This window comes from Engystomops pustulosus, chromosome 3 (assembly GCF_040894005.1).
Source record: "Engystomops pustulosus chromosome 3, aEngPut4.maternal, whole genome shotgun sequence".
In the NCBI taxonomy this organism is placed as follows: domain Eukaryota; kingdom Metazoa; phylum Chordata; class Amphibia; order Anura; family Leptodactylidae; genus Engystomops; species Engystomops pustulosus.
In genome coordinates this window covers 29,728,369-29,740,969 of record NC_092413.1, presented here as the reverse complement: position 1 = coordinate 29,740,969, position 12,601 = coordinate 29,728,369, and the positions used below count along the sequence as shown (strand labels likewise).

The following is a 12,601-nucleotide window of genomic DNA, read 5'->3' as shown; positions in this document are numbered from 1 at the left end:
AAGCCGCTTCCTTGCATATTGTGTTTAGGACACCCCTTAATGAACTGCATTAACCAAAAAAAATAAAAAATCTGTGTGAAACATGGCTGCATCAATATGTAAGACTATATTTATCCTTCTTGGGTTTTGGGTTGTCACATGGATTTTTGTAAATCATGCCTCACCCTTTCAGGAATTCTCTAAAACTCCTTGGGGCAGGGGTAGAAAACAAGTGTACTTACCTGCTCCATTTCTCACATATCATTGGTACATTACTGCAGGTCTTTGACACCTATAACCCTACCGAAGTGCTGAGAGGTCATGGGATGTTATTCGATCAATCCATGGCCTTCTCAGACCACATGACATAATGACCAAGGCTGGTCCTATGACCCACCAGAGCTACCAGCTTGAAACGTCTGGCTAAGAGTGGAAGTACTGACGGAGAAAGGATGGTTCTGTTTTTGTTTTTTAGGGGGTTTTCCCTACCTTAACCAGAAATGGCCAGCACGGTGGCCGAGTGAATAGCACTTCTGCCTTGCAGCGCTGGGGTCCTGGGTTCGAATCCCATCCAGGTCAACATCTGCAAAGAGTTTGTATGTTCTCTCCGTGTTTGCGTGGGTTTCCTCCAGGTACTCCGGTTTCCTCCCACACTCCAAAAACATACTGTTAGGCTGCTTAGATTGTGAGCCCCATGGGGACAGGGACCAATTTGATATGCTTTGTGCAGCGCTGTGTAATCAGTGTGCGCTATATAAATAAAGAATTATTTATATTTATTTAATACAATCTACAATTCCTGGGAATTCCCTTCAAATTCTCCCGTAATTTAGATGTTCTAGATAAGTTATAGATGTAGAGGAGAGAATTTTTTTTTTAGTCACACAAAAATGTCTGCCACAAACCTGCATGTGAATAAACTTTGTGGCACTTCTTGTGCTACGCAAGACTATAATACTTCATCATTTTTGGAAAAGGGATAAAGGCTCCACCACATTTTGGATAACCAAAGCCACCATCCTTGGCTGTTTTAATGATCTTATTTGTATAAATCTGTCACGTTTGTTGGTCTTCAACCCCCCTGGGTTTAGTCTTCAAGAGGATTGTTTATTGGATATTCAGCCTTTGTGTATGGAGACCAAGGCAGGTTCACCCATTGAGGGATTAAAGATCAGGACCAACCTGAATAATAATCTCATAGTCCATAAAAAGCTGGTAAGAAAGCAGCAGATTGTCTATAGACCGTGCAGTAATGTCACATGAACTGCAGATAGTAAAATACAGCATGAAGGAAGAGCAGTAAGGAGTATTATGTTCCGGTGCGAGACGCTGGCGGTGAGCAATGTAATTCCCACTGGGCCAGTGAGCTGGCAGTCTGGTTCACAGCACCGTGAATATTAAAATATCTTGTGTTCTACTTGGCATTGTTCAGGAAAACTATTTCCGCTGGTTTAAAATCGTAGCAGGGAGTATATTTTAAGCATTTCGGTTGCATCAGCTGTTGCCTTCTATTTCGAGGTCTGCCCCGGAGTGAAAGTACAGGGTGGTGACCTCAAGCATCTATAAGTGACCACTGACAGACCTTAAAATACCACCTCTGCTTGCCGTGTGGGAAATGCCTGTGTCGAGCAGCTTTTAGAAGTCGCCACAGATTTGTTTTTATATCGTTCTGAAGGACATTCAGTCCTTTTCCTTGTGTAACGCTACTGGAAACCAGTCATTTGTAGCTGGTCTTTTTAAGGCAGTCCTAAAGGGGTTTTCCAGTTAATTATTATTATTTTTTTTTTTTTAAGTAAAATGTAAAGAATCTTATTTCTGTACTTTGCATTCGCCGTCCTGGTCCCGTTGCTGCCTCGTCCTCCACCACTTTGCATTCTAAGGTCCGGTGAGGATCTTTTCAGATGGGGTCTTCTCGTTTCTCATCCCTGTATCCAGGTTTTGTTTGGGCTTATGTTGCAGAACATACTTGTGTGTTGGCTGTATATCATTGACCGAACACTGTTCAGGGAGCAGGACAAAGATAACAATGACGCTTGGAGGCCCTGCATGACTACTTCCATACCACATGACTATGATGCCTTTGGTCTATTTTTCATATTATTTAATATTTTCATATATTTATAAATTCGGATGAATACGGCCTGAGGCTGCATTCACACTACTGTATGGGGGACGTATGTACGGCCGCAATCTTGCACCCGTCATGTCCTATCTTTCCCCGTGTTACGACACGTACGCAATTTATTTCTGTGGAAAGGGGAGAGGTCACCCCTCCTCCTCCTCTCCGTGGCGCCGGACATTTGCCTGGCCGGCCGTAGCCATGTGGGCATACCTTCATATAAATGCAGCCTTAGTTGGGGTATGCATTTTTATTTTTGCATTTTTCACATTTTTTTTTTTTTTATATACTGAAAAACCTCTGTAAATTTCCTTTTGGATTAAATATACACTTGATCCTCAATTACTTATTTGACAACCTTTGTAGTATTCGTAACTTCTCAATTGCCGTAATTTTTGCTGTTTTAAAAAAAAAAATTCTTAATATTTCTCCCTTTAGCATAAATGTCGAGAAAGTTTCCACAAAATGGACTCTTTCTATACCGTTGCTATATTCTTACCTAGGATTTCATCCAATCCAAACTGTGCGTTGGCTCATCCTGCTTATTTTAGATAATACCATCCCTTCTTTTCCAGGACCACAGCTATCATTATGGGAGGGGGTGGATGTTTCCTGGTCTCTGCTGGTGGCCCGAGCTTTAGATGTTCTTATAAATGATAGAGTTCTGGAAATGCAGGCCGTGATTCATGGTTTACAAGCTGCAAATCTTTACCCAACTTCTGTTCTCCTTGCTCTTTGATAAATGCTGGAATGTGACTCAATGACTGGCATCTTGAAACTCATTATCGCTCATTTGGAATTACAGAAATGTCTGCCTTCTTAAAATGGGGGTCAAGTATGTTGGGAATTACTGATCCTAGATGGGCCATTTTTTTCTGTTGAGAGGCAGTAGTCTTCAGTCTGTGGATATATGACCCTTAATGTCTACTTCAAAGCATGTGGCACTCCACAGAAGATGTTGTACCCCTGTCAGGCCTCACCTTCCTATTAATTCCTTAATGTAAACCATCCCATTACCAGAAATGTATAGGCTTGGATCCAAGTTAAAGTTTGGACTGCACGGGTCATATGATCCTGTAGGGCAGTGTACCTGATAACTTAGGTCTGTACTTAAACACTTATCTAAGTACCTACAAAGTTAAAACTTTTAATATGTCATAAGATTTTAATATCTGTAGCCCCTGCATCACAGGGGAGCCTTATAAACAGAAATTGACCCAATAAATTATTAGATTAACACCTTGTTTGAGTGGTCCAGATTGGTGGCATCATTCAGAGAATCGCCATTTGAAGTGGCATGTAAAGAAACAAATGCAGAGAGTTTAGCACTTAAGTCAAGCTCTCTTTGCCTCAAAACGCGCCCTCTGCTGTGATAGACATCACAAACGATACTATAGGAGATGGGGAGAGTGATGTCCCTGGAGGAATTGAATTTGAAGGAAAACCTGTCACCTGGAATGTCATTTTTTTTTAGCTGGTTACAGCCTATGCAATGATGGTTTTAAAAATGTCTTTTTCAGCATTCTGAAACTTTTCTGTAGTTCATAATAGTTTTACATTACCTGGTTTCCTGCCAGCAGCATGTGGCGAGTCCCAGTGAGGAGGGCGCTGCAGCCTTTGTTTCCTGATGCATTCTTCCTCTCCTCCACACCTTCCCTCGCCCTCCTCTGCCTTCTCAATGCACATGACAGGAAGTTGTGAGGGAGGGGGGGGGGGGGGGGAGAGAGTTGGACACCGGCACAACCAGGCTGCAGCTGCAGTCAATTTCTGCTGACAGGCACCTGCGACGGCTGACACTACAGCCCCTTAGAATTGTGCTGTAGCTTGTAAACTTTCAGGCCTGAATGTTTGCAGGTTATATCTAATGCGTATGTGCAAGGTAGGAAATATTTCAGGGCATGTTTGCCATAAAACTGTTGTACAAGTCGTGATAAATGCCCCCCAAAAACTTTAACATGCATATATCAAACTTCATAATATATATTAGAAAAAAAATAACTTGCTCCACTTATTAGCTCTTATCAACCTCCCTCCGCTCTGAAATCTCTAATGAATTCCATCTTGCTGGAATGAGATAGAAGTCTATGGAAAGGAGAGAGTCACAGCAGCTAGATTTATATTCACCACAGCAGAAATGAAAGAATTTCTGAACCTAAAAAATACAGGTGGAACAAGTTCCTGCTTCTTACATAGTTTATTATGTTCTTGGATTTCGGCTTGCTCAACAAAATGAAAGACCTCCAAGTCCAGGGCTTTCCACAGTCTGTAACTCCATATGACTAGAAATTCTCGAACCGCTAGATGATTCTGAAATATGCTTATATGGCTGATTTGTCTAAGTTTTTCCTTGTTTGCTGCTTGCAGACTGGTACAGATAGCTCCTCGAATTCCTCGCAGAAAAGGGAGGCACCAGTGAGGACCATCTCTTCTCCTCTGACGGGCGGAGGTTGTCGATACAGCACCTTGAGTCACATTGATTTCTACAGCTCAGAACACTATCCCCCAGAACAAGTAGGTATCTTCTCATAAAAAGTTTTTTTTAATCTACATTTTTGTGTTCTCCGCTGCAATGCAGACATCTATGGTTCTATTACTACAAACACACTTGATATAAATTTGTCCTACTTCGTAAAGCCTATAATCTGTTAATCTTGGACAATCCCTTAGTAATGGCAAATGTATATTATGAAGAATCTTTTCTAGTTCCTCTGGATTTTAATTTTGACCATGGTCTTCCTCTTTCAGTCATTACCTAGGCCACCTCGCCACGTCAGCTTTCCAGATGACGACGATGAAATTGTCCGCATCAACCCAAGGGAAAGAAACTGGCTCACCGGTTACGAGGATTACCGACAGGCACCGGTCCAGCGTAAATACTTGGAAACTGAGAGCTCAGACTCGTATGTCCGGTTTGCCAAAAACGAATCCTCCAAACATGACTACAACTATCCTTATGTAGATCACACAGACTTCGGCACGTGCAAGGACCTTAAAGGCCCGGTTATAAACACACAACCCAGCCGATGTAAGTCCAGGAGAAAAGATGGCGAAAGGTCCAGATGTGTATATTGCAGAGACATGTTTAACCATGATGAAAACGGCCGGGGCAAATGTCAGGATGCTCCAGACTCGGTCCGAAATTGCATCCGCAGGGTCAGCTGCATGGGATTTGCAGACTGCGTCCTTTACCACTGCATGTCGGACTCGGAAGGAGACTACACAGATGCTTGCTCATGTGATACCAGTGATGAAAAATTTTGCCTCCGGTGGATGCTGCTCATCCCTTTGTCAATCATTGCTCCTGGCATGTGCTGTTACCTCCCACTACGAGCTTGTTATAACTGTGGTGTCATGTGCGGGTGCTGCGGCGGCAAACACAAAGCGGTGGGGTGACCGACTACAAGGCCAGCACGTCGCACCATGTGTTTTTGTTAACTGTTTGCCAGGAAACCATTTTGGCACAAAACACTCCAAACCATTTGGGTGCCAGGAGGCCCAAGCCGGCTGCACTGAGCCACATGAATTTCAGCAGGGGTTCCCAGTGAACTCTTCGCTCTCCGCTTGGAAAGCCGTATTACACATAGCAAGGCATTTAAAGGGTTAAGCCGCGTGAATGGGATGTGGACACGTTGATTCTGTCAAGCCGCCTTGGCAGCAAAATCTCACCTGTAAATAGTCTTGGCACTTCCAGAGATGTGATATGCAAACGGCATATGTGAGATTGGGGTAGGTTGGGGGGAGGAGCCCTGGAAGGAGAATGGTTAATTAGTATTTTAATCTGCAGCCAGGTATTCTGTGCATTATAATCAAGGGGAACACAGGTATCATAATGCAGTATTGCTTTGTCTCTATTATGCCAAAACAAATTTATTTATGCATATGTAGTATTTGATGTCCATTACCATTTCCTCTTTTTCCCCTCCGTACGTCCCTTTATTTTGATATCCAAGATTTTTCTTAATATATGTGTAAGATGCTACAGAAAAACCCAACACTCCACGTTTGCACATACCCTTTAATTATAGGGACATCGTTGGTGTCACCTCTAACTCATGATCTTCACCCTCTTTATAGTCACTTTATAATCACCGTGACTGCATAGGGGGTGCTCTTATGGGTTGAAAAGTTTTCTGGAAAGGGAATGGAATATCGTAAATGCTTTCTTCCAATTTTGTATCTTATTTTTGTCTTTTCCCATTTGTTTCCAGTTGGTATATGTGTTTGTATGTTTTATGTTGCTATATTTTTTTTCTCCCCCCCCCCCCCCCCTCTTCACTAAACACTACAATTTTCAAGTTATGTTGCTGAAAGTTAAAAAATGGCAGCTGCATTTAGAGAAAAAAAAGCTATTGTAGATAAATCATGTATTCTGCTGATTGTATAATAGATTTTTCTCCCCCCTCCTCCCGAAAGACTTGAGGCGGACCAGAATTTGGACGTAACGTATGCTGGTATAGCCAAATGACTTGTTCTTATATTAAGAGAATGTGTTACTGTTCACAGTTCTATATGTAAAAAAAATGTACTTATATTGACGGCCTGTAAGAGCTTAGACGTTTCCTTCTGCTTTTCTATAACTTGGAAATATTTGGGATGAAACGGTCCCAACTCCCTTGGGGAAAGATTTGTGAAAAGTAGCGCAAAGGGGAGCGGAAGCATAGCAGCCAATCATGTCATTCTGCCTGGGATAGGCAATGCCTCTATGGGCAATGATTTCTGATTCCCTCTTTGCGCCATTTTTTGCACAAATTTGACCTTCCGCAGCTTTTTCTTGTATAATGACACACCGCTAAGAGGTGTAGACGGCACAAGGTGCCTTTTTTTGTAATAGCCAGTCTATTTTATGCTATTTGAGGTCCCTCTTTCTATTCTAGACAAGCTTCTTGTAGTTAAAGACACTAACTTGTAAATAATTGCCTTACGATAACGGTCCAGCATACAACGATACAGTGGATTTGCTTTTGCACTGCTCCTGGGTCTTTGCTGCAGGATTTTATACGAAGAGGGTTTTCTTGGGTTTTCCGGTGGCCCTTCGCCACCACATTATAACGCAGTATAGCACTTTTATAATCTGCCTTGGGTCGCATGGCGGCCAGAACCCTGATGAAGGCTTCATAAGTGAGGTCTGGGTGTACAGAGAAGTCTGCTGTATCGCCATAATGTCTTCTCGGTCAAAGGTGAAAGACTTATTGTGTCCTCAGTGCTGTGTCTCCTCCTCAAACGTTCTCGCCTAAGTGGACCGGAGCCTTCCATAATTCTCAGTTGTTATCCCTCAAAACGTCATACATGTGTTCTATAGAGGGTATAAGGAGCAGTGTACACCTACTTTGGGTCATGCTCATGTAGGTTGTATGACAATGAAGCCATGAGTATGAGGCAGGTACCCAAGAATATAGCCATCGCTGGTGTTGAAATAATAAAGAACTAATTCATAAGTTGGTCCTTGCCTCCGGTCCAGCGTGGCATGCATGTCATCGCTGGGGGCTGTTGGTATACAGGGACTCGATGGTGATAAGACATCAACAGAATATTAATATTTCTCTTGCTGGCCTCTTCATAGCGCAGTTCGTAGTCTTAAAGGCTTTATTTAAAGGGTTTCTACCACCAGGATGAAGGGCTGTTTGCAAATGAGCCTGAGAACGTCCAGGCTCCATAGGTTTTAATGGAACCTAGAGCCCCTAAGATTCATTTGCATGTAGTCTTTCATCCGGGTGGTAGATATCCTTTAAGGTCCACCTCTTATGGAGGAGGAAACCAACCTTCGAGGCACAACTGGAACTGAAAATTTGCCTTTGGCATAGATTTGAGATATGGAAATCTCTAACCTACGAGTCAAGTAAAGCAACCATGGGATCCTTCTTTCTAGCAAATGATGGTTGTCCCAGCTCATAAACCTCATGCTTGTCCATGATGCTGTTAAAAGGGATAGCTGTCAACCAAGCACTTGTCATTACGCCCAATTTAAGGTGAGGGACGAACAGAGTGTAATCTGGAATATCTCTACCTCTCTCTCTGCAGCTACTTATTTTTTGGTCTGCTGCCCTTCTACCACCAGGATGAAGAACTATATGCAAATAAGCCTGAAGGGGCTCCAGGCTCCATAGGTGTTAATGAAGCCTGGGGCCCCTCGGGCTCATTTGCATACACTATTTCATCCTGGTGGTAGATGTCCTTTAAATATAGGAAAAGTCTTCTCTAGTGCTGCACCGCTGTAATCATCACGTTTTAAGGCAACCGTGGTTCTCCGGATATAAAGGAACTAAAAAAAGGACCTACTGGAACCTGTCATGATGTCTGGCGGTGTTCTTTCCACAGGGGCTGAACTTTGAGGAAGAGAACAAAGGCGCTCGTAGCTTTGCCACCTATGTACTGATATACATCTGTAGGTTTTCTTTTGAGGCCTGTATATAATGGAGACAGGGAAACAAGCGGGGAATAAAAAATTTTTTTATTAGAATGAAATTATATTGCGAGATTAGCCAAATAATTTTTGTATCATGGAAAGTATAAATATACCTATAAATATATATAAATCTATATAACTCGAGACGGCTCTAGCTTACTAGCATAGTACAATCTGAATATTACGAGGCAGCTGGGGACTGGCTTCCTAAAGTTGGCATTTCTGTTCCTGCCATAAACTTCTCTTTGCAGTAAATGGCCAGCGGGTGCATGCCTTTCCCCGTTCTCTGATTGCACATTGACATTCGTCTTAAAGAGATTTTTTTTTTTTTTTTTCCTTTACGCCAAGTAGATTCGATTTTATTTTCCGAGGTACCATTTAGAATGATCTGTAAAAATGTAAAAAAAAAAAAAAAAAAAAGTTCAGTTTAACCCATTGCAGTTTTTCAGTGCATTGCCGTAAAAAAAACGGTTGTTGTGTGTGTGTGTTTTGTGATTGGTGTGTAAACACTTTACGGGGTTGGCTCATTTTTATTTGATTCCTTTTCACCTGATGAAGTGTCAATCCATTCAATGTCTAAGTGATTACCGGACAAATCAATGGATGGCTCTTGTCTATATCGGGCACACTCGTAGAGAAGGAATGGAGAAGCGTAACACATGCCTGGCCTGCCGCATCATCATTTAGGGGGAAAATGAACCCCATTATTTTGGGCTGGACGACCAATGGTAAGAATGTGTACTCCTATCCTTTACAAGTAAACATGGGTCAACCCCTTTAAGTCAGACCACGTACAATATGATCTACAGTGGACCTGACCTCTTTACTGACAAGTTTCAGTAAATTCTTGTATTCCCAATGAAATGACAATTGTGGATGCACGCGCCTGTTTCTCCGCCTTGACCTCTGTCACCTGAGCATTGACCTTGTGTATCCTTCCCCAGCCGATTATTGTTAGCATGGCTGACACACCCCTTTGATTAAGAGCATTGGAAAACCCAATTGTCCGGAACAACACAACAGGGATGTGCCAGAATTGTTATAGTATTGGGAATGCAAGTATTTTTTAAAGGGTTTGTCCAGAAGGGGGAAAAACGGGTACACAACTGACTATAGGTAATGGCTGGTAGTGCAGATTAGCTCCAGTTGAGCTGCAGTACCGGCACAAACCATGTTCATTTGTGGCGCCGATTAACACTTCAACTGCCAAAATGATCTTCACTACAAACATCCTTCCTGCAAATCTCATTGGAATGAACTTGCGGTGGAGGTAAGATGGACCCTGCGAGGTTTGTCAGTGTCACAGATCCCTTATTGGAAATGTATCTTCTTCCTCACATACACTCAGTATGAGGAGCTCCTGTATAACCTCAGATTGAGACTGGAATAAAAGGTTTTGCTGAGAAAATTGTAAAAGAAAAAAAAATTTCTTCGTACAATCCCTTTAAGTGAAGGAAGTGGGCCACACTTCGTAGGGTTTGTGTATGCACCTTTCTTATATTTCAGTATCTTCAGTGTAAGGGAAGCTGTGATCATATGGCAGTGATGGTTACACAAGGCTTACCCAAGGGGTAGCCTACTTTTTTGCACTACAGTTATTGTCATATTACGGTCTGCTACGAGGCCCAGCCAGTTACTGGTTGCCGATCTTCGCTTAGCCTATAAATTCCACTCATTGTAATACTCTCTGTAGCAATGTTTATCCTTCCTCAGGTGGTAAAAGTGCTCCTACCCTTCAAGTAAAAGACCCCAATACCCATTGGTTTCGGATCCCCCAATGGTAAATTAAAAGTGAAATTGAAGTTTAGCCTTAAAAATACACACAGAAATAATGTGGGAGATTTATCAACCAATCAGAGCTCAGCTTTCTCTTTCCCACAGCTGTTTAAAATTAAAGCTGAGCTCTGATTGGTTTCCATGGGTAACTAGAACAGTTTTACCTCAAACTTATATATGGAAGATTTATCAGAAGTGTCTGATGTAAAACTGTTCTAGTTGCCCATGGAAACCAATTAGAGCTCAGCTTTCATTTTATAAACACATGTGGGAAAATGATAGCTCCGTTCTGATTGGTTTTCATGGACAATTAGAACAGTTTTACCACAGACACTTCTGATAAATCTTCCCCAATATTCACAAAAGTAACTTTAGAAATTCATGTACCCAAGAAACCTGTAGCCACATTCACAAGCTGCATTTCCGTTGCGTTTAATTAAACGGGGGAGGGGCTTAGACACGTAGGCTCTCTGAAATGAGCACCAGGTGTTTTGAATGCAAATTACATAGTGTTCATACCAGAATGTATGCATTTCAATGGATAGACATCCTGGCCAAGCCCCTCCCCGTTGTTTAAAAAATGTACCTGAAACGTAACATGTGAATGCGGCCTAAGGGAAGCTCATAAAGTTTGTCTACCCAATATGAGGGGGGATAAATTTCCCCCATTTTTAAAATTATGGAAAATACAAGCGTTTTCGAAAAAATCAAATCATCCAGAGCAACAATGAACCTCTTCTAAAGCAGATGTTTTTTCCCACCAAAATTATTTTTGAATGTAAAATGTTTTCCTGGATTGGAATGAAGGTCTGAATTATTATCACTAATGTTCATGGTCTGTATTTTAGTATTGAATCGTTCTTCTGAATAGGGATCGGCTCCAAAACCAGACATGACCATGGACAACGGTGCTGTCGTTTCTAGACTATATATTCTCTGATGGTTGGAGACATCGAGCCTTTTGGTGCTGTGTAAGAGGAAGGTGTCCTGTTATGAATATTACAATGACTGGAGTTGTTCTACAACATTAATGTGGACTTTTATTTGTCATATTGCTTTTTGCTTTCTACAGTGAATCACCATATGCTTTGAAGGAAAACTACCACCAGGATGAAGGATTGTAAACCAAGCACACTTACATGCAGGTGTGTACACCCTCTGGCAGGATCCGCTCTTTATTTAGCTGCTTATGACCTTGTTTTGACAAAAAAGAGCTTAAAATTATTTAAATGACCCTGAGGGGCTCCGGGCTCTTTTAGCTGTCAATTGAGTCTAGAACCCCTCAAGCTCATTTGCATAATTTTTAAATCCTTTCCTTGTAAAAACAAGAGGCTAAAAGAAGAGCAAATACTGCCAGAGGCGGCACACATCAGTATGTAAGTGTACTTGGTTTACAATCCTTCATCCTTGTGGTAGATGTCCTATATGTAGATGTGTGTGTATATATATATATATATATGTATATGTGTATATATATATATATATATATATATATATATATATATCATCTGTGCTGCAACTCTGTCCAGAACCATGCTATCTCATTGTAACTGTGGTAAGGGTTTCATTCAGTTAGTGTCTTGAACATACATTTTTCTGGGGGGGGAAGAGGGTTTATATATATATATATTTTTTTTTTCTCGTCCAGCTATTGCTTACATTAACAAATGAAAGTGCCTAAAGTATATTCACTATGTATCTGTATACTAAAAATGAAAAAAAAAAAAAAAAAAGTAAAACCTGTTGTAGTAATTTTTATATGCCTTTTTACCTCTGTGTAAAAAAACAAAACAAAAAACAGCAAAAACAAAAAGGTTAAAAAAAACAACAACAAAAACCTATACAAGTGTAATGATGTACATTTTTGGTTAACTTTTTTTTTAATTGTTTCTAATATGTATGATCAACCTAGTTACTGCTTTATCATGTAAATATAAGTACATAATACGACAAATGTTTGTCTTAAGTTACTTTTTATTGACAAATTTCAAGTTTGGTGACTATCAAGTTTATGTACAAATGTATAGTAATTTTAGGTGCCTCTTCTATTGGCAACGTGTATTGAAGTTGCAATAAAGTGTAAGCACTCCAACTCAACCCATGTCTTTTGTGATTTGCAATGTTTGCTCATGAAGGGTCACTAGATATGCAGCAAGGATATATTTTACTATTCCAAGGAATATTCACTAAAAACCGAAATTTCAGTTTTCCCCATATACCGAAACCTACTGCAGAAATAAGTCAATTTATATGCACAAGTTGTGGATTGTCATGTGGAAAATCCGCCTCAGATACGCACAGTTTTTTTTTTTAATTTTTTTTAA

General features: G+C 41.0%; 1 protein-coding gene across 1 annotated transcript in view; it reads left to right on the top strand.

The window, feature by feature from the left end:
• The window catches only part of SPRED2 (sprouty related EVH1 domain containing 2), a 68,253-nt gene extending 55,879 nt beyond the window's left edge, over window positions 1–12,374 (top strand). The window contains exons 5-6 of the mRNA XM_072140406.1: window positions 4,463–4,609; window positions 4,844–12,374. Coding sequence (XP_071996507.1) covers window positions 4,463–4,609; window positions 4,844–5,491 — 795 coding nt within the window. The 3' untranslated portion in view covers window positions 5,492–12,374. The remainder of the gene's footprint in view (window positions 1–4,462; window positions 4,610–4,843) is intronic.
• Window positions 12,375–12,601: the final 227 nt, after the last annotated feature.